Source organism: Zonotrichia leucophrys, chromosome 5, assembly GCF_028769735.1.
Source record: "Zonotrichia leucophrys gambelii isolate GWCS_2022_RI chromosome 5, RI_Zleu_2.0, whole genome shotgun sequence".
NCBI lineage: Eukaryota > Metazoa > Chordata > Aves > Passeriformes > Passerellidae > Zonotrichia > Zonotrichia leucophrys.
The window spans coordinates 25,354,740-25,380,522 of NC_088175.1; the positions used below are offsets into that span (position 1 = coordinate 25,354,740).

General features: G+C 41.5%; 1 protein-coding gene across 5 annotated transcripts in view; it reads right to left on the minus strand.

The window, feature by feature from the left end:
* The window catches only part of MEIS2 (Meis homeobox 2), a 173,960-nt gene extending 148,427 nt beyond the window's left edge, over nt 1-25,533 (minus strand). For 2 of the 5 annotated variants that reach the window (XM_064714132.1, XM_064714134.1), the window contains exons 1-7: nt 24,595-25,532; nt 23,355-23,587; nt 21,563-21,704; nt 21,022-21,072; nt 20,223-20,273; nt 19,164-19,313; nt 8,917-9,031 (exon numbers count right to left, since the gene is read on the minus strand). In XM_064714132.1, coding sequence (XP_064570202.1) covers nt 8,917-9,031; nt 19,164-19,313; nt 20,223-20,273; nt 21,022-21,072; nt 21,563-21,704; nt 23,355-23,587; nt 24,595-24,606 — 754 coding nt within the window. In that variant the 5' untranslated portion in view covers nt 24,607-25,532. Of the gene's footprint in view, nt 1-8,916; nt 9,032-19,163; nt 19,314-20,222; nt 20,274-21,021; nt 21,073-21,562; nt 21,705-23,354; nt 23,588-24,107; nt 24,147-24,594 lie in introns of those variants that run through there. The other 3 variants (XM_064714133.1, XM_064714135.1, XM_064714136.1) reach the window with 2 other exon arrangements.
* Between the last annotated feature and the right edge of the window lie 250 nt (nt 25,534-25,783).

Here is a 25,783-nt window from a genome sequence, read left to right on the forward strand (position 1 = left end):
ATTTGAAGGCTTTCATTTCTCTCTCTTTTTTTTTTCTCAAATAACTGTCTCCTCTAAGTAAACCCACTGAATTTGGACTGTAAGCACCCTCCGCATTAAACAGATCCCTCCAATCCTACGGAGGGTGTTACAGACATGATTCCTCTGTCGGGTTTAGCAAAGTACAACTCTAGATGTACAAGAGAAAGAAATAGTGTTCAATTCCATGCAAATTGTTATGCATGCAACAAAATGGGCCTACAAATATTTCACTCATATGGTAGGTTTAATTTCAATATTTCTTTAATTACTTTCCAACAATGTCTGGTTTCTGTTGAATTTACGCTAGTACTTGGCATTTGATGCAACCCCAAAAAGATAAGATACATATGTCCCCTCTTCACAGTCTTGGCATTTTTACCTTAACTCAGGCATTGAAGGGATTGGTTTGAAAAATTACCTTGCTGATTAGATGGGTTTTCTGGTAAATATATTGCATTAATCCTTACATTCGGAATATGACATAAGGTACACAAACGTTCCTGTCTGACTCAACGGCAACATATCATGGCTTAAGGAGGACATGTACACTGATCTCTGTGAGCAAAGAAAGAGCTAATTGGGAGTTAGATTCAGTGTGATTATCAGCTTGTTTATGATAAGGGAGTACTCTTCTGAATAGCACTGTAAATTCATTCCCTGATTGTGGTGTTAAACCACAGCTCACCCCTCCCCCCCCTGCTTTTTTTTTTTATTTGGTTAGAAGGGGCTTTAAACTATTTTAAGCAGATGACAGTGTCATGCTTTGATTTTCGTCCATCTTAAAAAATAAATCAGCTACATGAGCCTGATGTCAAATTTCACTTTCTAATCGGAGAAAGGCACATTTTAAGTGTTTACTATAAGAACACATTTGGGTAATTTTTCCCCATGTCATTATGAACATTAGACTGACCCAATTAATATGAGATGTTTCTATGCTGCTGGAACAGACCGTGTTACAGAAAGAGCCATTTGCACAACCTGTTCATGATTATGGGCCATAAGGACACAAAGATGGCACAGACATTTGTGGACCATCTGAATTCTTACAGAGGAAAGGAAAAGAGGAAAAAAAAAATTTTGTTAGCTGACTGTTGTGGGTCATGTTTTTTAATCCAGAGTATTGGACATGTAACACAGCAACAAGAGCTGATCATTTTGTTTAATCACCTTTTGGATCTGTGCCAGATGGTCTCTATTGAGAGCGCTGCAAACAGAGAGAGATGAACTGCGTCTAACATGCCACTAGAGCTTTCCCGTAAATGTCTGAGAACTGAATCCAACAAGAATTTAGTCTCAGAGCAGAAAGGGATACATTTAAAAACTATGTGCATTAACTATACTTTTCCCCATAGAATCCTCACTTGGCATGAATAATTTACCCTCTCTTATGCTAATGGGATCATGAAAGTATCCCTGTGTCTTTAGTGCAGCTATTCTCAGCTTTCAGTAATTACCCCACCCAGTGAAAATAACATGGCTCCTGCAGCTGAACGGCCTACCCGTACCTGGCAATTAGAAAGATCATGGCTGACACAGGAGCGGCCCAGAGATGGACACGCCAGCCTCAGGAGCAGCTTGAAAAATTAAAAGCCTTCCACTGTGAACATTTCCGTCCTTGCTTAGGATCAACACGGAGAGAGCAGCTCCTGCAAGGGCATTTTTATTTTTTAAGGGTGACAGAGTATTCCAATGTACTATCAGGCACCCCCATATTAAGAAACAGAAACATTTCTTGGTCATCAACAGCTAAAATAAAGCTTATGGGTTGCTTTTTTTTTTTTAAATAGGAGCTGTCTTAATAAACAAGAGAGAGAGAATTAAAAAGTCAATTAATGAGTGTCCTTCAGTATCTAACAATTTTATCTGCTGTACAAAGGAAACCCTGTAGTATTTCATTAATGAAAAGTTTTTATAAAACAATTACAAAGAACTAGGCTTTGACCTCTGTCCATGGCACTCCATGTTAGGTAGTTCACTATGTAAAAATTATCAGGCTAAAACATCTGGGAAAGAAAGCTATGAAACAGCAGGGAACGTGGCTGGTTTATTGTTTATCTTTTGTTTATGAGGCAGTATTCAAGTTTAATTACTACTCTAAATTAAACTCTAACAGGCATCAGGAGACATCCCTTTACACAACTATGTTAAAAAAAAAATTCCGAGATTCCAACACTAGATCTTTCAAATAAATCGGTATATATAGGAAGAAATTAGTCAGTAACAACACAGGAAGATATTTAAGCACTTAATACTGTATATTTGAATGTGTTGCATTTTGAAGCCATTAATATTGTAGCAAACATACAATTATAATTTAGTGAATGGGATGTTATCTAGCATTTGGAGGCAAATTGGGTTAGGCTGAATAGGGTCTGAGATGGAGGGAATAGCCTAAGGGGGAATCCTACCTTTGTAATTTGAAATACAAATACATAAATAAATATATATATACATACATATATTTTAAAATACCCAGAAACATGAAATCAGAGAAGAACCTCTCCACAGTAACAATTTCTTAAGTAAAATAATGTACTTTCTTTCTCTGAGCATTCACATACAAAAGTGGAGGAAAGGGTTCACTGTTTACCGTAACAGTAAGTGACCAGTTTTAGATGAACTTAGCTGTAGGAAAAAATAAAAGTTGAAAGCAACTAGCAAAAGATTATTCCAGATGGCATCTGTCATATTGTATTTAGGGTTATTTTAAAGAGATTACTGCCACTATGAAAACATTCCATTGACAGAGTTTTACTAGGCTGCTTTTGAAACCCCAGCAAAACATACTACAAATATGGAAGTAAATGTGTATGTAGATTTTTATCTACATCTAAATATACAAACCTACATGCATTAAAAGGTAAGAGTGAGGTGAGTAACTTGAATACAAGTATAGCGTTTTAAACACCACACACACACTCTCTGAGCTGTAATTTAATAAAAGGTGAGGAATCTGCAGTTGCTACCCGCCTGATTGTTAGAAAACTGTACAGTGAAGTGAAAATTCACTATGAAATTTTAATGCTACTTATTGAACAGTGGGTAGGGACACACATCTTTTTTGTGGTTATTGTTTAATTGCTGGAGTCAGCAAATTTTTTTTTCATGCAATAGACAGAAATAAAAGAAAGGATGGGAGGATATCAAAAATTGACTATATTTAGCTAAGCTGGTTCTGGCATGATCATGGTTAATGTGCATGTGGTGTGCAGTGTGAGCTCAGCAGTTACTGGGCCAACTGTCTCAGTATTTCTGGGAATTCTGCCTATTCACAGTGCAGGGATTGTTCAATTGCTGCAAAATGTACAAAATGAATTTTACAAAAATGAATTGTAAGGAAGGCCCCATTACAACGATTTTACAGCAAAGATGTCAACATCAATTTTTCTTTCATGCATAGCTAATGATTAAAACAACATATTCCATTTGCCTAAGAATTTATTTCTTATTGGCACATCAAAATATTGAAATCAAAGTTATCTTTACCCTTATTACTCATTGCTGCTGAACCCGCACCATTGTTCAAACCATGAAAAAATAAAGCAAACTTGGCAAGAAATACTTAAAACAAAGGCCCATCAATATTCTCCAATTTGTCAACATCTCAATTACAGCAATGAAAAAAATGTAAATTTCATGTGCTTCGAACACTAAGGGGTCTATTCTTCTGTCAGTGCACATGCGTAACTCCCATCACCATTAATGGGAATTACTCATACATATCAACACAAGGACGGGCCCCTCAAACTTGAAAGAAAAAGATGAATTAATAAGGGCTACTCGCTTCGTGTATCTTCCTCAGTTGAAAAAAGTCATTGTTCTTTAAGAGTTTTTCAGACTTCATACAGTTCACCTTTATAAGAGCTGTGCCTTCTGAAATAATGCATCTCCAGTGAAGCATTATTTATTAGCAAGTTTGATTTTTCAGTCTGGATGTTTGAGCCTGCCTTTCAGGAATTTCCTTTCTTACAGAAGGCAGCTCTCTTCCAATAAAACCATACCCTATCACTTTATAGGTAAAAACACAAAGGAATAAAAATATGTTCTGAATCTTTACGATGAATATGCATAGTAGCTTCAGCAGGCTTATCATACTTACAGAACTAGGGAAAAGAAGTTGTAGCATTAGCTTTTGGATTAGCTTCCAAAGACTTTGCATGAATATATTATTTTTTAATTGTTGCTAACATCAACATATCCCTCTCCTTTTTTTAACTACTGGAGTTTGGTTCTAAGCTTTGAGTAATGCCAGTAGAGTTTCCAATATTAAAATAGACCTTTGGGCTTTATCACCTAGTCTTGTAAACAAATTTGATTTACACACTACATTACAGGATGGTATATTATGAATAAGAAATAATAGTACTTAATTTTTCCAACAAGCATGAATCCAGAGAGTTAACCTGTGATGGGTGCTTCATTTCAGTTAATATCTTAGTTGACTTTGTCCTGAACCAGATTATGGAGTCTTTGCCAAAGAAAGCTATCATGGACAGACATCAAGCTGGCACAGAAGTGCTTCTAAACTACTTTGGGATTTGCTTTAGAGAGTAGCCTCAGATATTATTTATAAAGGGGCAGATCATTCAGCACAAGTAGTTACTTTAAAAAAAAAATGAAGCTTAAAAAGCCACACAACAATGAACTACTCACTCACATGTGTAAAGCAAAGATATGATACTCATTTATATTTTTACTGCTCTATAGCCCATCAGAATTTTCTAATCTCTGGATTCTTACTTATGATGAAGTTTGTCACCCCAGATCTAATCCTAAAAAGATGCTGAACTTCCTGAAAGGTCCTGAAGGAAGACAGCCTCCATCTGACTTGGATGGATCAGGCCCTTTGAGTGAGTGAACTATGAATATGACAGATCAGGTATACAATCCTGGTACCATAAAATATAAAACTGAAATTATTCCCTGGTGCTTTCCTGTAGACCACATGTTTTTAAACCTTAAAGAGATTTATTTCCCATTTTTCATGCATAATCTGCCATATTCATTATTTGCAATATCCCATAAAGAAATTAAATAGGAATTAAAGTCTGGAAGCATCATATCCATCACTGTGGTACAAACTGATGCCAAATTCTAGAAGTCATTTAGCCTTTTATGTAAAGGCAGTGGCTGTTTTCACTTTGTTTGACAAAGAATAAAGAAAACACAATACCCCAGAAGACTTTCAGATGTGTTTTTTCCTCTCCAAAGAAAAGGGTGGATGATAAAGCTACACACACCTTTTAATCTTCCACTTAGACTTTTTACACATATATTCCTTGGCAAAAACCCAAGGGTCTTCTCTTTCCCCTCCCCTTCTCTCACCCCCTTTCCTGCCATCTCCCTTGCTATAACTCAGCTAACCCAACAGAACCAGTCAGTTTTAAATTTCAGTTGGGACCCCGGTGACCTGTTAATGAATCTACAGAGAGGAGAAAAACTCACAGTGTTGAGTTATGCCTGGTGTTGCTAGCTGACTTGGAGTCAGAAATGCTTGAAGCGTTAACGTAATTGCAAGAATGTGAAAAATGAAGCGTTGGGCTCCTGAGCAAAGCGAAAGGTCAAAGCAAGCCCTACACAAAACAAGTCTCTGGAAGATGGCCTCATTAGACCATTAAATCAGCTTCTCCTTTTTCTCCTTTGTAAGATGTTTAGAGTGTTTTATTTTTATTATTGGATACATTTAACTCTTTCCAGGGCAGGGGGAAAGTAGATCGGACCTACTACATAATTACTAATCTTTAAAATAGTATTATACAGCATTGATTTGCATTTGTGGATCTGAACTGGGATAAAGTCAATAACTGCTTGGTGGATTACAGATCACTACTACTTTGGTTTGCCAGATGATCAATATGTTGTGTAGCTTAGTTTTCTGTTGAACAAGTGAGGTGACATGCTAAGAACAACATAGACACTCACCACTAATAAAATTAGGATAATCTTTCAACATTTACTGCCTGAAGGCCCTTTACTTAACTCATCCAATGCCAGCATGTTTCTAATAATACCAAACACAGACTGGATTAACCCTTTTGATGCCAAAGGGCAGCCATGCACTGTAGTGGAGAGACTATCCTCCATAAAGAGACAAAATGTCTACACTTTTTTATTCGGTTCAAACTGTAAGAATTATGGATGGATTCTTACAGGCAATAAATGTATTTATCTCATGCAGAGAAAGCCTGCAAAAAACAGTCATCACCCACCCAAATCTTTTCCATCTCCTCCCTCTCCAAAATATAATAAAATGAAAAGAAAATAATTTATAAAAAAATATCACAGGGTGCACATCATACACTCAAGGCAAAAGCAGAGACCCCTGGAAAAAGTGCTCTCAAAAGCCAGAAGAGACTGACTCTAGGATGAATCAATCTCTGCTGCCACCAGGCATTAGTGGAGAAGACTGTAAGTTGCTAACGTAACCCAAGACTCTCTAATGAGCTCCCATTTCCAAGAAATCCTTTGGGGCAAGTGAAGCAGCATTTGTGGAAGCTCTTGGCAAAACTGCAGGGAAACCAAGTTGACCCAAGTGAGTAACTGCACTGGAATAGCTCAAGAGGGCATCTATCCTTCTCGGCATTGTCTGGGACCAGCTCACTGCTGGCTCAGGAATTACAAAGTAAATTCTGCCCCTCCGAAGAAAGCCTAAGGAAAATTCAAGACAGTCCCCCATTCTCCTTACTCTTTCCCAGGACTGAGAGGGTGAGAGCAATCCAGAGCCATCTCCAGTGGGAATTCTGCTGGTGCTGTAGAATAACCTTTCAGCTGCCAGCAGCTGAATGGAATGGTGATTTGTCACTGGACTTCAGCTTCCCTTTCGAAGGCCCAGATGAGCACAAAGGGAAACATACTTGCAATGCTTTACCCTGCTGGACTGGACAGCACCAGTGACTGATTTGGCCCCTCAGAGGCTGTTCCTCTTCCACAGAAATGAATAACAGGTTTGTTGAAATCATATTTATTGGCAGAAACCAGCTTCTAAAGGAAAAGTGGTGTAGTAGTCATCAACTGCTTTTTCTAATGTTTAGCAATATTTCCCAAGCACCCACCAGAGTTACACGACAGGGGATCAGAGACTATGAAATGCAGGATCCCTGGATATGTATACAAGCGATTTCTTTATATCAAGCATGGCTCAATTAAGGAACTTTTTTAATTTCTAAGGGGTTCCTGGGGCAGAGTGGCTATACAGGTGTCAGGAAACTTTCTCGCTAGGGATGGAATGAAGATGGCAGACCAATCCAAGGAATCATTTTTAAGCAAGCAAATCATCTGCTACACGGAGCACTTTAGCTACAGTATACCACATAAACATTTGATCAACAGTATCCTGGCCTATGGCCAGCCAATAGACATAAAACCATCATACTGTTTAGCAGTCAAGCTCTCCCTATCAGCTGTTGAAGCTGTAATGGTTCATGCTGGGTCTTGTACAGTTCCATTTTAATCCCATAGCAAAAAATCCTTGTGACTCATTTTGGAGTAGGATCACACCCTATGCCATGGCTGCTTTCTATCAGCAATAAGATTACAAATGTATAAACAATTCTTACAAATAGAAGACAAAACCAAACCACTCTACCAGAAACAAACTTTGCAAGTTCCTAGAACTGCAACGGGTTCAGCACCAGATCATCAGGCAGATGAGGGGAACTAGCTCTGTGCCAAGCAATGGGCCACGTGAGAGACATAAAATCACACATCTCTTCTGCTGTCTAAGCATGGCAAATACCATGGAGGGAGGCAGTCTGCAGCATGAGAACAGCCAAAGCAACCCTAGCCCTGAAGGCATCTCCCTTTGCCAGTGTTGGGGTCCTTCAAGACTAGCTGGTTATCAGCCCTGTCCATTGGCTCTGCTGGGCACGAGGGGAAAATGGCAAAATACCGCAGATGCAGGAGAAACATCTTGTGGTGAGACCGTATCATAAGACCTTATAGAGGTAATGTCCCTCTCACTGGCAGAAGCTTACCATGTTTGCAAAGAAAAACAAGAATGGAGTCCACCCTAAACTCTGGACTCAAAAAAAAAAATCAAAAAAGGAGAAAAAAGAAAAAATCAACTCTTCAGTCAAAATCCAAGAATGACAGCAGGCCATCTTTACCCAACATTTAGCACTGAGGGCTTGACTCTTACACCTTCTGGAGTCAGTTATTCTTCTAATGAGCACGTGTAAAACACTATCATAACAGAATGACAGCCTTTGACACTCACTCAGCATGGATGCAGATGACCACACATAAGGTGCAATGCAGTAGGAAATAAAACAAAAAACCCTAAAATAATAATCAAACCTCCTCAACCTTGAGGAACTTGCACTGTATATAGATACAAAAGAGGTTTTGCAGTTGAGGTGTATCTCTATTTACCATTCAGAATTCAGATTTTCAGAAACAAAAACAAATCAGTACAAGCAAACATTTCAAGAAACATTTTTTCTGTCTAATTCAGGGTTTGCTTCTATTTTATATAATTTAGCAGCTTCATAACTTCACACAGAAGTCTCTTTCTCATATAAAACTGCAGGTTAAACTCTCCTTCTTTAACCCAACCCAAACAACTGCACCGCAGCTGGAGAGTATGTCTGTCATTATATTTACTTACACCACACAAAAATAAACTGTAGATAACCAAATTTGTAAAGGAATTGGCAGAACTAATCAATTGTTATTACAAAGCTTGTTTGAAGATTAGATATTTCGCTTTGAAATAATAATAAAATGCAGCTAAGTGGGTTAGGAAAAGGAAATAGTCTCCCTAACTTACAGCTGATTATACTGCAAGTCTGCCACTCCGTGTTTACTCTAAGGCAGATGTACTGATATAATGAAAAAAGCTGGAGTTATTTTAGTCATGCCTACTTTGTGGAGAGAAAAAGTTTGACCTTTTACCTTGCTCGCTGCTGTTGTCTCCACTCTGGGAAGCGTGGCCCCCGCTGGAGGGCCCTGGTGTGCCTGCCGAGTGCGTTGAGGTTGCATCATCGTGGTCTCTCCAAGATGAAGGATTCTGGTGTCAGAGCGCCAAGGAATTTTTTCCACGGTTCCCATTCCAATAGCAAATGAAGAACAGAAAGCAAACAGGGAGAAGAGGGGAGGAAGGGGAGGAAAGTATACACATTAGCATTTGTGAATTGTGCCAAACACCTATACTGTTTGCACAGTGTAATAATTCTTCAGCAAAGGCAAGCATAGGAGATACAAAGATTTACTTGTTAAAACACAAGACAGATTTTTTTTCTTTTTTAAACTTTCCACAGAGTTTTATGGATTTAATTGTTTGAATAATACTGGAAAAAAATATTTCAGGACAGAACAAAAAACCCATAAGTTTTGCTTCTTAAGGAGCTCTACAGGGTAGTGGGGAGGGGAGGGGAGGGGAGGCAGAGGAGGGAAGGGTATCTACCTACATAGTTTATGATACTAGGTGTTCTCATTAGGATCAGGATAGTTGGCATGCAAACTATCTCCCCACACTTTGTTTTTCCAGACAGTGAGGGGAGAAGAGGAGGGAAGCTTTTTCAAGAAGTACAGGAGAACACGAATGGGAGAGGAGTGTGTCTTCACCCCCCAATCTCTCTGTCACCCATTTAAATGCTGGAAAAGCTTCCAACAAAATCAAAGCTGTGAGGGGAAAAAGGAGGTTTTCTCTGAAAGACATTATATACCAGGAAAGATGCTTCTTAACCCCCAGCTACTACCTTGATTTGACACATTTCAAGAGACTTTTCTGGATTTATCACTCTAACAGTTCACTTACAAGAATTGTCAAGAACAACCACCAGGTGATTATATAAAATAACATGTATAATGATTTTCATGTAACTCCTTCTGCATTACTATGCATAAAACACTACAAAAGGGAATGCAGAAGGCAGACTTACAAAGTTTGCAAAACTTGGCTAAGTAAGAGCTGAACTACTGTACTTAAGTCACATAACTCATGTATGCTTTCTAATTTATTGGGTATTGGCTTTCCTGGAGAGAGGAGCTGCTATTTAAAAGGATAAGTGAGGAAAACTTAATGTTACAGTTTAGTGCTACTTTGTTGAGTGTATTCTCCTCCTGTCCTCCTCCCCTTTCCTGATCATTCCCAATACCCTGCTGTTGCTTAAAGGAAAACAGGAATTCTACTGTACAGGAAGAGCTTTATCAGCACCACATGAAGGCAGGCAAGAGATGGAATTTCCTCTGGCAGAAAAGGAGGGCAAGAACACATGAAACAGATCAGAGTAGGGGTTGGACCTGCATTACTTGTCACCTGCATGCGACGATTTAACTCAAGCATATTATAATAATCTAACAACCAACCAAACAACAATCTTCCCTCAAAAAAAATTGCTTTCTTAGGCTGCTTAGTTTTGAGTGTGGTTTAAATCTACATTGTGAAATAACACTAGACCATTAAAGCATGAGGAGAAGATGAAAGCAGTAAGTGACAAGTTGGATTTGAGCAGGACCGATTCTGACCTCATCGACATCAATGTGTACTAGGAGTAAGTTCAACATAATCAACTGATTTACCCATTGTAAAATACAGTGTAAGTGTGATTGGGACCAAGTCCCAAAATCTATATTGAAACATCTCAAAGTAATCTTCTAGCACTGATTAGTACCACATGCTGTATAGCAACACAGGATAGAACTGCCAAGGAAAGGCTTTCTACAATACCCAGCAACATAAATCTGACGGGCCTGACCTGGATCACAGCAGAGACAAAGGAAAGAGCCCATGACTTCAAAAGGTTCCCAGTAAAGTCTCAGGTGACCAAAGGGTAAGAAGGACCCAAATTCCCTTCACCTTACAAGGACAGAAGCACACATACACCCACATATGTGGTTCCATGACAGGAAGACACGAGTAAAATCAGAAGACAGGTCAGGATCTGAAATTTGCCTAACCTGTCAGCACAGTATGCAGCACAAGAACACTTACAGCACAAAATCACCAGCCCCTCCAAAACCTATAAGACTGAACTACTTTTCCTCACACAGAACTACAACAGGAAAAAACTGCAACCAAACGGTAGCATTTTATATTCATTGAGGTTATTGTGTTAATCTTCTCTAAATAATGCTATTATTCCCCACTGTTTCATTTAAAAACAACAAACAGCAACACAAAACAAGAAAAACAAATAAACCCCCCACATTTTACCATCATATTTCAGAGTCAGGTGGAGAGAAACACAAAAAGAAAGATGAGAAATCTTGAAAGTTCAAGCAGCCCAGATGTTATTAAAAAGAACAAAAAACGTGAAAATAAGGTTAGCAAAAAGTTCAGATGGAAATAAAAGGCAAAAACTGTGCAAGTTTCTTTACAGCCTGGATTAAAACACAGTTGTGCCTATGAGCTTCTCTTTTTATCTCTGACTTAGGAAGCCACTCAAATAGCTTCAAGCTGAAGGCAAACAGCAGACAGGAGCTCTTCAGCCCTCTGCAGCCTCTTAGCGTCAGCTGTTTGCCGGATGGTAATCAGATAAAGAGCTAGAAGAAATACATGAAAAAGGAAAGAAACAATAGCATAGCATGAGTTTAGCCCTCCAACAACATCATGCTGAAACCTTCTTTTAAAAAACATAGTAATTGCAACATGTTCACCTAGGCTAAACTTTTCATGGAACACAGTGAATTATGCTAATTTTGTGTACTGCAGGCTCTCTTGTGCTGGCTGCAGTTGGAGCTCCTTATCACACGTAGAAAGTTACAATAATTAACTGGTAACTGCTCAGCTATGTTTTAAGGCAAATGTCATCCAAAACCTATCATAAAATATTTCAAAATCTAGACCAGCCTTTCTGTTTCAAAGCTGTAAAAATTTGTAAAGGATCACTGAATGAGACCTCCCACAGCTGAAAACACTTGCTGTCTCTACCAGGCTGAGTTGGTTTTGACCTCAGTTTGTAGGTCTGGTTTGAGAAAGACACACTGTATTGATTGAAAATTCAGTGTATTTCTTGTGACACAGTATTCTTGAGGAAGCTATTTGGCAGAGTTTTGTTGGAGGACAGAAAATATAAGATAAGGTATTTACTAAATGCAACAGTAGAATATTGGAGGAATTTGAAAGGGAGAGAAATAACTAGACTTCAATATTATAAAAAATGACAAAAAATTTTAGGGGGCGAGCTTACAGACTCATAAAAAGACAGCATTCTTTTGGTTTGGACTAAGATCATTGCACGAGTCAGTGAATTGAACTTTTTCTCTCCTAGACAATTTCCAACCTCACATCCCTCAAAAAATATTCTTGGCCAAATGACTAATCGTAAGTATTTATTTCATGCACACCTTCACCCAAAAAAAACCAAGAAAAACCAAAAAAACCCCAAAAAAACCCTAAAAAACCAACCAAATGACACCTTTAAAGTGTGCTTCACTGGAAAACTTCATCGGTATAGCTGAAGTACCTAAAGAGATCCTAGTCTAAAACCCACTAATATTAGTTGCAATTTTTATGTTAGTTTCAATAAAATTAGTATTGAGTTATCACACTATAAAAAATTAAAAAAATAAGGAAACAAAGAAACAAAACATATAGCTTTAGATATATTACACAAACTGCTAGCATGACTTCTCATTTCTTCTTGCAAGTTTAGTAATATACTTTGCAGAAACTCACTGAAGAGATATCTGCCAAAACAGAATTGTCTATTTTGTGTACCGTGCACACACTATAAAAATTTCACACATGTATGACCTAAACTAATGCCAGATATCATAGAAAGTGAACAGCACACATGTATCTATTCCCAGTAGTTCTAATAATTGGGAGCCAAATATGGTACTCCTCTTGGTCTTACCTAATTGTGTTAAAGAGCAGTGTTACTAGGAGAAAAGCAGTGAATACTGAGTAGAGCACAATAGAAGGAGATGGAAAATAGATACAAGAAGCTATGTCTCCAGGGGCAGTATTTTCTATTTGCTGGGCTACAGACTCACAGCTGATAATGCAAGTTGTAATTAATATAAAAGCAGGAGACAATATGGGGAAAGCTTGTACTAGCAGGGCCACAGGAGATCACTCCACTGCTATCCACTGTTTCTCATTTACACACACGGCCTTCCCTAGAAAACACAATTTTACCAGTGTTTTTTCCCTTGAAAGTAAAAAAAAAAAAATTGATTTAGTACCACCATTGAATTTTGCTAAATCTAGAAAAGAGCAACAGAAAGGACAAAAGGCATACAAAGCCAATCTGACACATTTCTCTTTTGTTGATGCTGAAAATCTGCTGGAAACCATAAGAGTTTTTAACTACTACAGGATTTCTTGAACAGAGATGTCGTAACAGAGAAATTTGATATAGGATAAGCTTCTGACAAATTGCAATTCTTACTTTGTATGTCCAAAATATCTGCTGGGCAAAGTCTGGCTAGCTTTTTTGTGAGTGTATGTAGTCCTGCTAGGGTTGATTCTGATCTCATACTGCTTTTTATGGTGATATTAAAGACTCAATTAACCATAAGGAATCTGCTTCTTATTTATAACTGGGAAGTAAAATCAATCAGGCCAGCTGATACCCATGTGAGTGAGCTAAGCAGGATTTGACTCACATTTTTAACTGAAGTTTCAAGTTTACAACTCTGACAGGATCGGGCCCCAGCATAATTTTATCAGATGAAATTGAAAAAATCATTAATCTTAAAAGAACAAAAAAAACCCAACTTGTTTTTATAAAAGAAATTACAATGGCTATAAAGCTTATTGTTTCTAAACATGGTTGGACTCAAAGGTCTGGTAAATAAATTTTACCAGTTTTTCAGGGGTTTTTTTCCAGCTATACAGTTTCACCTATTTTTCAGTTTTACAAAACTGAACTGAACTGAGTGATGCCGACGGCATTATCCCCCCGCAAACACAATCCAAATCCTGCTCACCTTGTTCTTACAAGTAACACACGTAACACATGTGGGAATGGCTGACATGACTGATACCCCAAAGATCTGTACAGAGGTACAGCCATATATGAAAGTGTCACAGACCACGCAGGACACGGGAACCCATGGCACGCATGCACACGGTTCCTGTGAATAGTGCATCTGTGTCTGTGTGTGGTGTGTGTAAAGCCCAGGGTGGTATCAGAGATCACTCCGAGTGCATTTAATAACAAACTTACTATTTAGAGGCACTTTCAATAAGACAAAAAGACATGAAAAACTCTAATTTGACATAATACGTATGTTTTCTGAAAAAGACTACTCCTGGTATCACTCAGGTTTATTTTCCAAAAGATGCATGCTTAAGAGGATTACTTCTTTTTGTACTAGAGTTACACAATTGAAACAAAAAATAATGCCCAGCAATCTATCAGATATTTTGTATATATGTACAAGTTTTAATTCTTCTCCCTTGATTTTGCATTTGAAGAAAGCATCAGGAACAATTTTTGAGTTTCCTAGAACACGGCAGCTTTCTGAAAAGCTGCGTGTTTTGTGTTTTCTAATTAAGATTGAAATCAGACATGTAATCCACCTGTCACCAAGGAACTGAGACTTGAAAAATCAGGGGGGTGTTGGGTTTTTTAATTGTCCTTCTATGTCATTCTGTGTGGCTACACTTCATCTAGACTGATAGACAACTCAAACCAAAAGGGATCACAGTTATCAAATAGGTACCGAAAAACATTATTGGTTCAGTTTGAGAGAACAGAGTTTAAAGTTAAAACACTCAAATTTGAGACTTCAGCTATTGACAGAAGTGCACCTTGGCCCATCAAAAAGCAGGAATGCACAACACTAACTACAGTCTTGGAAAGTTCCTGATGCTCTTTGCCCCTTCAGAAGGCACTACAAAAAAAAAAAAGAAAGAAAGGGCCTACAGCAATGTCCTAAGTCTTGAGGAACATTCTAAATTTGCCTTATTATTGTTGCAGTTAGATACTTAGTTTTCCTTCTGACACTACAGACAGAAAGGGCACCTTTGGGGTCTAATCTGGTGTTTCTCAAAACTCCCACTGAAGCCCAAAAAAGTGTGGGATACCTGCAGACTTAGCATCAGGCCCCCAGTTGCTTCTTCATTACTCAGTGAAATCTTACCTGAAGATTTAATTATATTCCTGGAACAGGTATGTACTACACTATTTTTATTTTTTCTAATCTGCAAAATGTCAGGAATTTGCACAGACCATTCTTTTAGGAGAAATATTAAAGAAATGTTAAATTGTCTGGATATCCAAAAGTACAAAATAAAGTATCTCCTCATGTGAGAGCGGAAAGTTTTAATATTCAGACTAATCTTTCTCTTCTACGGCTAAGATGTTGGATTTCTAATCTGACAAGAGTCTTTTTTTATAAAAGACATGTATGTATATTTCTGTCTGTTTTAATGATATTTTAGGAATTATGATCTGTATATTATTACCTCTGAGCTACAAAAGCATATGAACAAATATTGAAAAGACTGTTCCCACAAAAGCCAGTGGAAGGACAGCCATAAATTTCTGTGGGAGAATTACTGGGCTTCAAAACAGGTTTGGACTAAAGGAAGAATTGTATCACACCAGGTGAGACCAGCTACAAAAGAAGTGTAATTAAAGTTAAAAATGTTATAATATGTTCAAAAAAAAGTTTAAAATCTCCAAATTTTATAAGCATCATGTTTTTCAAATTTGAATAGCTTGAAATATGAAAAAAAAAAATATCTGCAAACAATCTCATCAGACATGTTAGGCTGAACACAGAATTCAGGATAGTGCCTGGGATGTTTAGCTGAACAATAAAAAATTGTCTGCGCTGGGAAAACGAACTTGAACTGCAGCTGCAAAGGCTTTTTTTACCACTTTTCTTATCTTTTTTTCCCCCTAACTAATCTGGTTCAGCCAGGGCATAGCTGTAATTACCTTCTTCCCATCTACAGCTAATACCTCAGAGCAATAAAAAAAAAAACCAAGGGTGTTAAAAATTCAAGCACTAATTATGGGCTGTTATATTTACTAAACACAGCAGAGTAATAACAAAAGTTTCAGCTTCTTGTGGCCAGCACTACTCTGTTTGATCTACCAAGTCCCTGGACCCTTTACACTAACTATATTACATAACAGTTAATAGCGCACTAAACTAAAATTCAATAAACACATTTATTACCAAACATGTACAGCACAACAACTTTCAGCTGTTTCCTTTTTTTTCAGCACAGGTGTATCTCTGAAGAGTTCATTCCTTTGTTGTTTTTGGGTTTGGTTTCCAATTAAGTTATATAAGTAACAGTGCAGTAGATTTTGAAAGGGGAAGCATGCAATATTTGAGTACCCCATTTAAAGTGTTATGGTAAATATTGGCTAATCCTACAATTCTTTTGGTTATTTTCCTTCATGCCAGTTTTGAGGTCTAGGAAAACAATAAAGCTGAGAGCTGCCTTAGTTCCTAATTCAGCTCTGCCCCTACATTCACACTAAACACACACAGGGTAGCTTTACACCACTTAATAACAATAGAGGGGTATGGATTTTTGGGGTGTCAAACAGCTGTCACAAACTGTCACCTCCACAAGAGAAACCTTGGCACACAACAAATTAACCTACACTTCTTTTGGGCTATCATTATTCATAGCCAATCAGTTGAAATGCTCCTAGTATTTCATGTGCAAATAAAACCATGAGGGGAAGACCCGCAGATCAGAATAGTGGGCCAATACATAAAACAGAGGAAACAACATGCTATCTCTGTCCTTCTGAAGTGGCTCATCATCACCCCTACACCAACTTTCACCAAATGAGATCTAGCCTAAGGCTATATATTAAATATGCATATCAAGGCAAATGAAAAAAAAATAAACCTGGAGAGCCAAATTGGACAAATTTGCATGCTTGAACTGCTACATTTTCAGGTAGATGCTCAGAAATGATAGCTCATTTTTTAATAGACTTGCATGTTTATATTATCCAGTTTTTTAAAGCTTTTCCTTTTCTGTGAATAAAGATGCATTTCTTTCTGCTGGAACATTGTACAGTGCAAATATAAAACATGGTAGTTTGACTAAGCAATAAAAAGGTGTTAAAGTTTTGTCAGGAAAACAAGCTAATATACAAAAAAAAAAAAATCCAATAAGGAGACACATTTCCCAAAACGCATGAATAAAATGTAACTATGTGATACAACTCTTCATTTCCCAGTTGGTGTTCTGGTTGCACAAATTATTGCTTCCTTTCAAAACAAATAGCAGGGGGCTAAAGTAAAAATGTTATAGCTCAAATCTCCAGGAAGTAAAAGGCTTTAAATTATAATACCCAATGAAGTGGTAAACCCTAACGGGTGCAAGACAAATGGGTTGTCATATTTATTTGAGTTTGTTTTTGGGGCCACAAAAGCAAGAGGAGATTCTTCTTGGGGAAGATAATAGTTACCAAATTATCAAAATGCTAACCCCCTCCACTCCTGTCCTATCATTGTGTGTGAATTTAAATATTATAATGGAGCACTGCAAATTGGCTTGAGCATTTGCCATCTGCCAGAAACCCTAAACAGGCTAGTTTATCTAATCTCTTCAATATAAACATAAGCATGCTCCATTTCTACACTTCCACTTGAAACACACTCTTGTAAAGAAACTGTATTGGAGAAACATGTATTTTTTTTCTGTTTCTCTAAATTTTACACAGTGACTCACTATCTTTCAGGTTGCCACTCATTTCAATTTCTTTTCTAGTACTCTCCCAGAATACTTATGCCCACGAATTTAAGGTTGTAAAATGCCATGAAACAAATATTTTTGAAATTGTGTCATGCCTCATGGAGTTTAATACCTACGTCTGAGTTAGCTGAAGGAGATAAACTTTAAGGAAGACCTGCATACTTTTTTTTCTCTCAAAATAATAGATTTAAAATGTAAACCAGCACAAACCCTGTCATGCAATGTTTACTGAATACAAATGAGAAAATGAAAGCTAAGGCTTGGGTCCAAAAATATTTCCCATAACTAAGCCACGCCAGAAGGGGGACATTCAGAAGAATTTATTATTATTTTATTTCCCAATTCAGCTTCAGTCCAGGTCTAATGTAATTACCAAATACACACAAAAACAACATGTTTTCAAAGGAAACAAAAGCTCCTAGAAAGCTCATTCTCCCTGGGCTTCCAGCTACTCTTAACACACTGGGAAATAAAGGCAGGCGCCTGTGCAGAAAGCATGGTTAACTTCTCACCGGGTGTTAAATTAATATTTCAACCGCTAAAATATTAGACTCTATCATTTAGATTATTAGTTCAATTGAATCTAAAACTGTATAAACCCCTTTGGCCCCCAGGGATGCGTTCCTATAAATAAAGTGGAATTCACACCCACCCTTTTCAACCAGAGCTATTCCTTTCCTTTTCTGCTGTACCAGCTGCAATCTTTCCCTCCACATCCCCAAGTCTCTCTGCATCTACGTCTTTTGAAGGATCAGAGGAGCCACTCCAAAACTCAGAAAAAACAAAGGCACTCTCCTTTCATGCACACCAATGTTCAGTACTACACACATTACACTAATTCACCAACTCCTAAAGTGTTAAAATCAACCGCTAACCTACGGTTACTCAATCATCATTCTCTCCAACTTTCTGTAATACATTGTTAATAATTGCTTCATCAAGGTTACTGTCTTTTATTATGAAGATGCTTCAGGCGTTTGGCAATAAGTCCATATTCTGACAATAAGTTGCTATAAAGCAAAAGCATTGGAAACTCTAATGTGCTAACCCCTTTTTTTTAATGTAGTGTAGTATTGCCAATAATTCTCATCACTTGTCATCCCCACGAGAGGGGAGGGGGGAGCATATCAGCAAACTTTCTTCCTAACTTTCTTGTCTGTGTTTCCTTACATTGATGCATTGATTACAAAGTTGGCAAAGAACAGGAGAAAGCACTGATCCCCACATCAAACCAACAGTTTGCTAGCTCTCCAAGCCGCCCAGACTAGGAAACTTTACAAACCATTGCAAACTCGATGTTTTACAGATGAAAACTGAAGGAGTCTTTTGCATTTCTACAGCTTTGCAAAGCGAAAGGGAAGAAAGTTTGAAGATGGGATTCAAGCTTGCAGGAGGTTAAGGTAGTAACAATATTAACAGACAACAGCAGCAAAGCAAGGAAATCCAGAACAGGTCCTCTAAGCAGGTTAAAAACTTTAAAAAGTGTCATAAAGAAAACAGAAGGACTTACATGGTCGGCTAAATTTGTGGAAGATCCTGAGAGTTCTTCATGGTCTGATTTGGAGCTGCCATCCCTTTCATCAATAACGAGGTCTATTGGCATTTTTCCTTTCAAACAACTAATGTACCGATGGCAGAAATTATCACACAATTCATGAACCTGAAAAGAATAACAAGAATAATAGAATCAATAATGGCTAAATATCGTGTTTCGGCACTTTTTTTTCTTTTTTTTTTTTTTTTGGTAACAAGTTCAACCCTCTGATCTACTCCACAAGTAACTCTAAGTAACTCTAATTAAGGGGGACAATAGTTGAAGGCAAGGAAACAATAGAGAAATTGTTGCAGCACATATTATTCTCTGGAGACTTGCTGCAGCAACAAGTTAGAGAGAGAGATAGTGGGCTCGGACTTGAGTGCTGAAGAAAATCGGATTTGGTGATAACATCGGAACACTGGGAGCTGGACCCAAGTGGTATGTCCGGAGCATACACAACCCAGACAGGTACAACTAGTCACTCGGGACAGGATTAGTTTAAACCAGGGCTAAAAAAAAGGTCTAAATGGCCGGGAGCAGTAAAATGAAGCTACTTGCTGAGGTTGTGGGAAGAGCCATTCTTGTCCCAGGGCACAGCCCCTGCCCACGCCTGCAGGGGCCCCTGCCTCTTCCAAACATTTAGTCCTTGCTTGGGGTTAATGTGCCTGCCAGAGCCGGAGAGGAGAACGAGTGGTTTCATTTCTTTTTGTTAAATATAATATTTCTGGGAGGGAAAAAGAGCTTCTACTGAGGGAAGGAGTAAGAAGGATGAAAGGGGTTTAATATTTAATGTTTGTAAATATTGAAATTGCACACACACAAAAAGGGGAAAAACGGTCTGGGCAAGTCTGTCGGGTGTCACATGCTCTGATGGCACAGGTTACGGTGTCATAATACATTACCCCTATCTTCTCTGGCCGTGTTTACAAGTCAGCCCAAACAGTCGGGAGGAAGGGAGCTGGGGGGGGGCAGAGGGCGAGGGGAGAGGGGGCAGGGAATGGCGTGACCCCCGCCCACCTCCGTGGCTCTTACCTTTTCTAATTCCAGAAGATGAAACCTTAGTACTTGTATTGCTTGGATCATCTGCAAGAAAGTTTTGAGCAAGGAGTTACGTGGGAGACAGGCGCACGGGGGCTGGGCAGAGCGGCGAGCCCGAGTGGGAAAGGGGGAGAAGGGGATTGTCAGGGCGCGCGGTCATTATACAGGATTTTAGCTCATTGGTCACGCTTTAACAATTTTGATCAACTTTAACCTAAACACTTGATTTTTATCATATTTATTCCAGGAGCGGTGATTAGCGCTTTATTACCGCGATCTTGGAGAAAACCTCTTCCTCTCCTCGTTCCCCTCAGCACCCCGGCCCTCATCCCTGAGGGTTCGCAGAGAAGTCAAACACACGCTCCCACCCCCACCCCCGCCCGCAGGAGAAAGGGGGGGTGAATGTGTGTTTGAATAGTTTGGCATCTTCTTTACAAGCGGATTTAGGCACTTTGAATATTGAAATCGTTCACATTAGCAAAAGAATTACATTAGAAATCTCCAGCTCTCTCTTCTTAAGCAGTTACTTCCTTCACTTTTAGCTTCCCGTGGCTTTCAAACTCAGCTTTGCAATGCACTGGGGCTTGAGACTTTGCTCTGACTGGCTCTAAGAATAAAGCTCTTTGAAGCCCCTTGACGGCAGCTTGCCGACCGGCGGGCGCCCCGCTCCCACGCCGGCGCACCCGATGCCCGGCCCGGCCGCCGCTGCCCGGCCGCGCCGCTCGGCCCGCTCCGGGGCGGAGGGGTCGGCAAGGGCGACAGGGAGAGCGGTGGAAAAGGGAGCAGGCCTTACCAAATTGTCCAACTCTGGATTTGAAGAAAAAAGTGGCTTTTCGGCGCGGACCTGCAAGAAGAAGGAAAAGCGGCGTGAACTACAGCTGCTGTCTTTACTCCAGTAACCGGATCGCCCGAAAGGGGAAAATGCCTTTGACAGAACCGGCCGCTACCAAAATCCGGCCGAACGCTCCGGGTCACCGAGCTGCGGAGAGAAGCCCGCTCCCCTCCTGCCGGTCCGGCACTGAGCCGGCCGCCGGTCCCACGGGAGCCTTCTCCTGAGGGTCCCCTGCCTGCTTCCCTTCCAGAACTCGGCCGCAGCCACCTTTCCCTATGGCCAGCGCAGGAGGGCAAGGCCCGGCAGTGCCAGCCCGGCGGCGTGGAGGGGCGGCCGGCAGGGGGGAGCTCGGGGCCGGCCGGGCCAGCAGGGCGCACCCCTCCCGCCGAGAGGGGCGCGGGGAAAGGGGGCTGCCCCTCTGCCAGCGCGGCCGTGCGGGGCCGGGCGCGGAGGGGGCGGCGGGAGCGCTGTGAGGGCCGGGGGCGGGGGAGAGGTGCCCGACCTGTTTAGCGAAGACGGCGATGTCCTCGTTGAAGGAGTCGGAGGAGCAGACGTCCCCGCCGGCCACGCCGGGCTCCCGGGGCGTGCAGGTCGCCAGCTCGCACTTCTCAAAGACCAGAGCTAAGAGGGGGAACAACGGGTGCCTACCGGGCGGTGGCACACAAAGAGAGGGGAGGGGGTGGGGGAGAGGGGGAAAGAAGAGCTGTAATCAACAAGTATTTTTTTTCTTTAATGCACGGACATACAGGCACGGACACACGGACACAGCCACACTCTGCAGTCTCACACTAACGCCCCGGGCAGAGCAGTGGAGGACCATACTTTGAAATAAAAATACTGGTTTTGGTGGTGAGCTGGCTGTTGTTGTTTTGTTTGTTTGGCGGTTTGGTTTTTCTTTTTAATTTTGAAATTGCAATGCCCGAGCCACATTCCCCGTGCAGTCCTCACCGACGAGGACAAAAGTGACCTCTCTAAACGCACAAGGCACCGAACGTGCTCAGCAGCAGCTCAACTGAGAATATTACACTTTTGCCACAGCTTAAAATACCGCAAAACCTGGAAGATCCCATCCCTACCCTCCAGCTATGACCTAAAACGAGAGTACAGCTAGGCAAACTGCAAACTACTTAATACGTAATTTTATTTTTCAAGGGGCCTGCTAACAAAAATGTGGTGAAGTTTCCTGGCTTAGGAAGCACACCCAAGTAAAATACCATCTGTCCAGATAAGTGAGCTGGGGAGGGGGTGGAGGAAGGGAGCACTTCGCGAAATATTTTCCCATAGTTGGTGTAGTCAGAAAAAAAAAAAATTATCTGCGTGCTAAGTAGTAAGCATGCATTTGTTTCTTTTCCCCTTTGGTGTCTGATCAAGGCCCCACACTCTGTCATAGATGTTATTAGCTCTCCTTTTAGGATCAGTTAGTATTTTTTCCAAAAGGCACTGAAGGGAATCGGTGTCATTCCCTCCAAGCAAAGCCCTGGTGCAGGCTTGAGAAACCCTTGGGTATGGGTTTCTTTTTCCCCATGTTCTTTCTTTCTTAAATAGAAAATTCAGCTCATTGCCCCCAATGTATTTATGTCTTCTGTGACTGGGAAGAGCTGCTTGCAAGAAGTGAATCCCTTTTATTCTTACTACCTTCCGCGATGTGAATAGCTCTTTATTTACAAAGTTGGAAGAGTGGTATTATGGCACAGAGAACACCAGAACAACACTTCTCCAACTAAAATCCAGAGCAATAAGAGTCTCTAACTCCTAAGTGGGGCCTTTCCAAGAAATTTAAAAAAACCCCACGGGTAAGAAAAGAACCCCCCCCAAAAAAAAAACCACAAAAGAGGAAAAAACCGATTAAATAAAAAAAGAAAAATGGAAGGACAAGGCAACACCACCTCTCTCCAACCCAGCCTCTGTCTGTTTTCCAGCGCCCATTTCCCGTGGGTGCTGGCACCTCAGCCGAGCCAGGCTGGGATCGCCCTGGTCCCGAGATCGCCCTGGTCCCGAGATCGCGGGCCACGGCGGTGCCACCGCGCGGGTCTCCCTCCCGAGCGGGCTGCCGGGGGCTGCTCTGCCGCCGTCTTCCCTCCGGGCTCTCGGGGCTCCCCCCGCCCCACTCCGCTCCGGGCCCGGCTGGCCGCTGCCGCCGCGGCCCCGCGGGAGCTCCCGCTGCCCGCCCCGCTCCGCTCCCGCTCCGCTCCCGCTCCGCTCCTGCCCGGCCGCTCCGCTCCTGCCCCGGCCGCTCCGCGGGCACCCGCGCTGCGGGGCCGGGCCCTGGCGCCGGGCGGCCCGGCGGCACCTACCCGTAGATCGCATCCTTGTCCCGTTTCAGCGCGTCGTTGACAGCGGAGCCCATGCTGGCCGGCATGACATTGGGGTGCGGGGCGTGGGCGCCGTAGTGCTGTCCGGCGTGGAGCGGCGGCCCATGGTTGAGGTGGTGCACCGGGGGGATCGGCCGGGGGGCGTGGGGGTCCCCGTACATGGACGCCGGCACCCCTACTCCGTCCATCCCGCCGTAGTGGGGCAGCTCATCGTACTGTCAAAAAGCGGGCCGGAAGAGAAGAAAGAAAAAGAAAGAGGAGAAGAGAGGGGGGAATAAAAAAAAACAAACAAACAACAACAACAAAAGTCAGAAGAGAGTAAAGCACCCGGACAGACACAAACAGAGCAAAACAAAACAAGAACAGCCACAACAGAGAGAGAAATGCTAAAAATGAAATCAACTGGGACCGGGAGCAGAGGCTGGAGGGGCTGAAGAAGGAGTGGGGGTGCGAGAAGAGGTAAAAGGGGAAAGTGTGTTTGCCTGTCTGAGTGTGTGGGGGAAGATGGTCCTCTTCAGCACAGGCAGGAGAAACCCTAACAAGGAAACAGGGATGAAAAGGAAGGAAACGGAGGAGAGAAACTAGAGTTACTCTGCATTAGAAAAGAAGAAAAAAAATAAACAAGCTGAATCAAAACCAACTAGATAAATAAATCAACAGTAGAAAGGAGAGAGGAAAGGTAGGGTGTATCGGGAGGAGGGAGGTAGATAAAGGGGGAAATAATCTGAAAGTTACCAGAAACATTATTTAGTGGCAATTCCCCTTGTCCTTGTCACAGCCAGAGACAAAAAAAAAAAAAAAAAAAAAAAAAAAAAGAGAGAGAAAAAAAAAAGAGAAGCAGCTATATGTGTATACATATATATACATTCGTATATACACAGACACACATATGTATTTCTTAGTCTTTGCTAGGCAGCAGCAGTAGCGGCGACGGCAGCAGCAGCAGCAGCAGAGCAAGCTTTCCCCCGTGCTACTGAGCAGGCAGAGAGCAGGGAATTCGCGCTGCTGGGGAAAAAGCTAGAGAGGAAAAAAGCGTGGAACAATTGCAGAGAGACACACACACAGAGACACTCATGCACACACACAAAAAGCCAGAGAATAATTTTGCTGCTATTTTTTAATAGTGGCCGCCATCATCATCAGCAACAGAGGAGAGCAAATCGGACAGGCCCCTCTTAAGAGAGGATTTATATATAGGTAAGTGTTGGAGATTTAAACCTACCCTTTGCGCCATCAGTCTGCGCTCCAATAAACTCCTGGATGTGTCGTATATTTAATATCCCAGTCCAGCAAAGAAAGTGATTTAGAGTGAAGAAGATTCCTTTTTTTTTTTTTTTTTGCAACCCACTTATAGACTTCTCCTATCCTCCAATATGGGTAAATAATAGTAATAACAACAACAATAACAACAACAATATATAAAAAACAGTCAAGAACCACGATGAGTTTCTGTGTTTTCTTCTTTTTTTCTGTCTCTTTCTCTTTCCTTTTTCTGTCTCTCTTTTTCCTTTTTTCTTTCTCTACGCAAAAAAAAAAAAAAAAAAAAAAAAAAAAATTGTCAAGCCCCCAAACTGAAGGTTACGATCGGCCCGTCAGCAACCCACATGTAACCAAACTGTCGTGTCTCATGGCTTTTTGCCACTCCAGCTGTCAATCAAAGCCAGGGAATGTCAAGGTAGTGAATGAATGATGGTTGATGATGATGAAGAAGAGAGGAGGAATCTTTTTAACCCCGGTTTCTTCTTCCAGTAACTCCGTGCTCGGGTTTTGCCTTTTAGGATCGCTTATAGGGTTGTTGGTTTTGGTTTTGTTTTGTTTTTTTCAAAGTACTTGTGAAGGGGGGTGGGGAAAGATGCGAAGAAAAATTGAATAGTTTGCAAAGCCCGGACTTCCCCCTCTCTCCTTTTTTTTTTTTTTTTTTTCCTCCCGGCAGGTATTTTGTCTCCCTCTCTCCCTCACTCCCTGGGATGAGTGAGTGTCAGTAAGTGTTGGCAGGTTGGCTGCCGGCTGCCTTATAGAAGAGGCTCAGTTTTGCGGCGCTGATCGGCGGGAGAATGAAGTGACGGAACCCGGAAGTAGTGGTGGCCATAGCCAGTCCTGCAGCGCGGCGGCGGCGGCGGCGGGGAGCGGCGGCGGGGAGCGGCGGCGGCGGGGAGCGGCGGGGCGCGGCGGCGGGCGCGGGCGCGGGGCGGCGGGGCGCCCCAGCCGGCGGAGCGCCGGGGATGCGCAGCGCGGCGGCGGGGCGGCCGCGGCGCCGCGCGGGGGGAGCCGCGCAGCAGCCCCTGCCCCGAGCGAAGCACGGCGTGTAGGAAGGAGCGAGCGAGCGTGCGAGCGAGAGGGAGGGAGGGAGGGAGCGAGGGAGGGAGGAGGGAGGGAGGGAGCGAGGGAGGGAGCGAGGGAGGGAGGCAGGG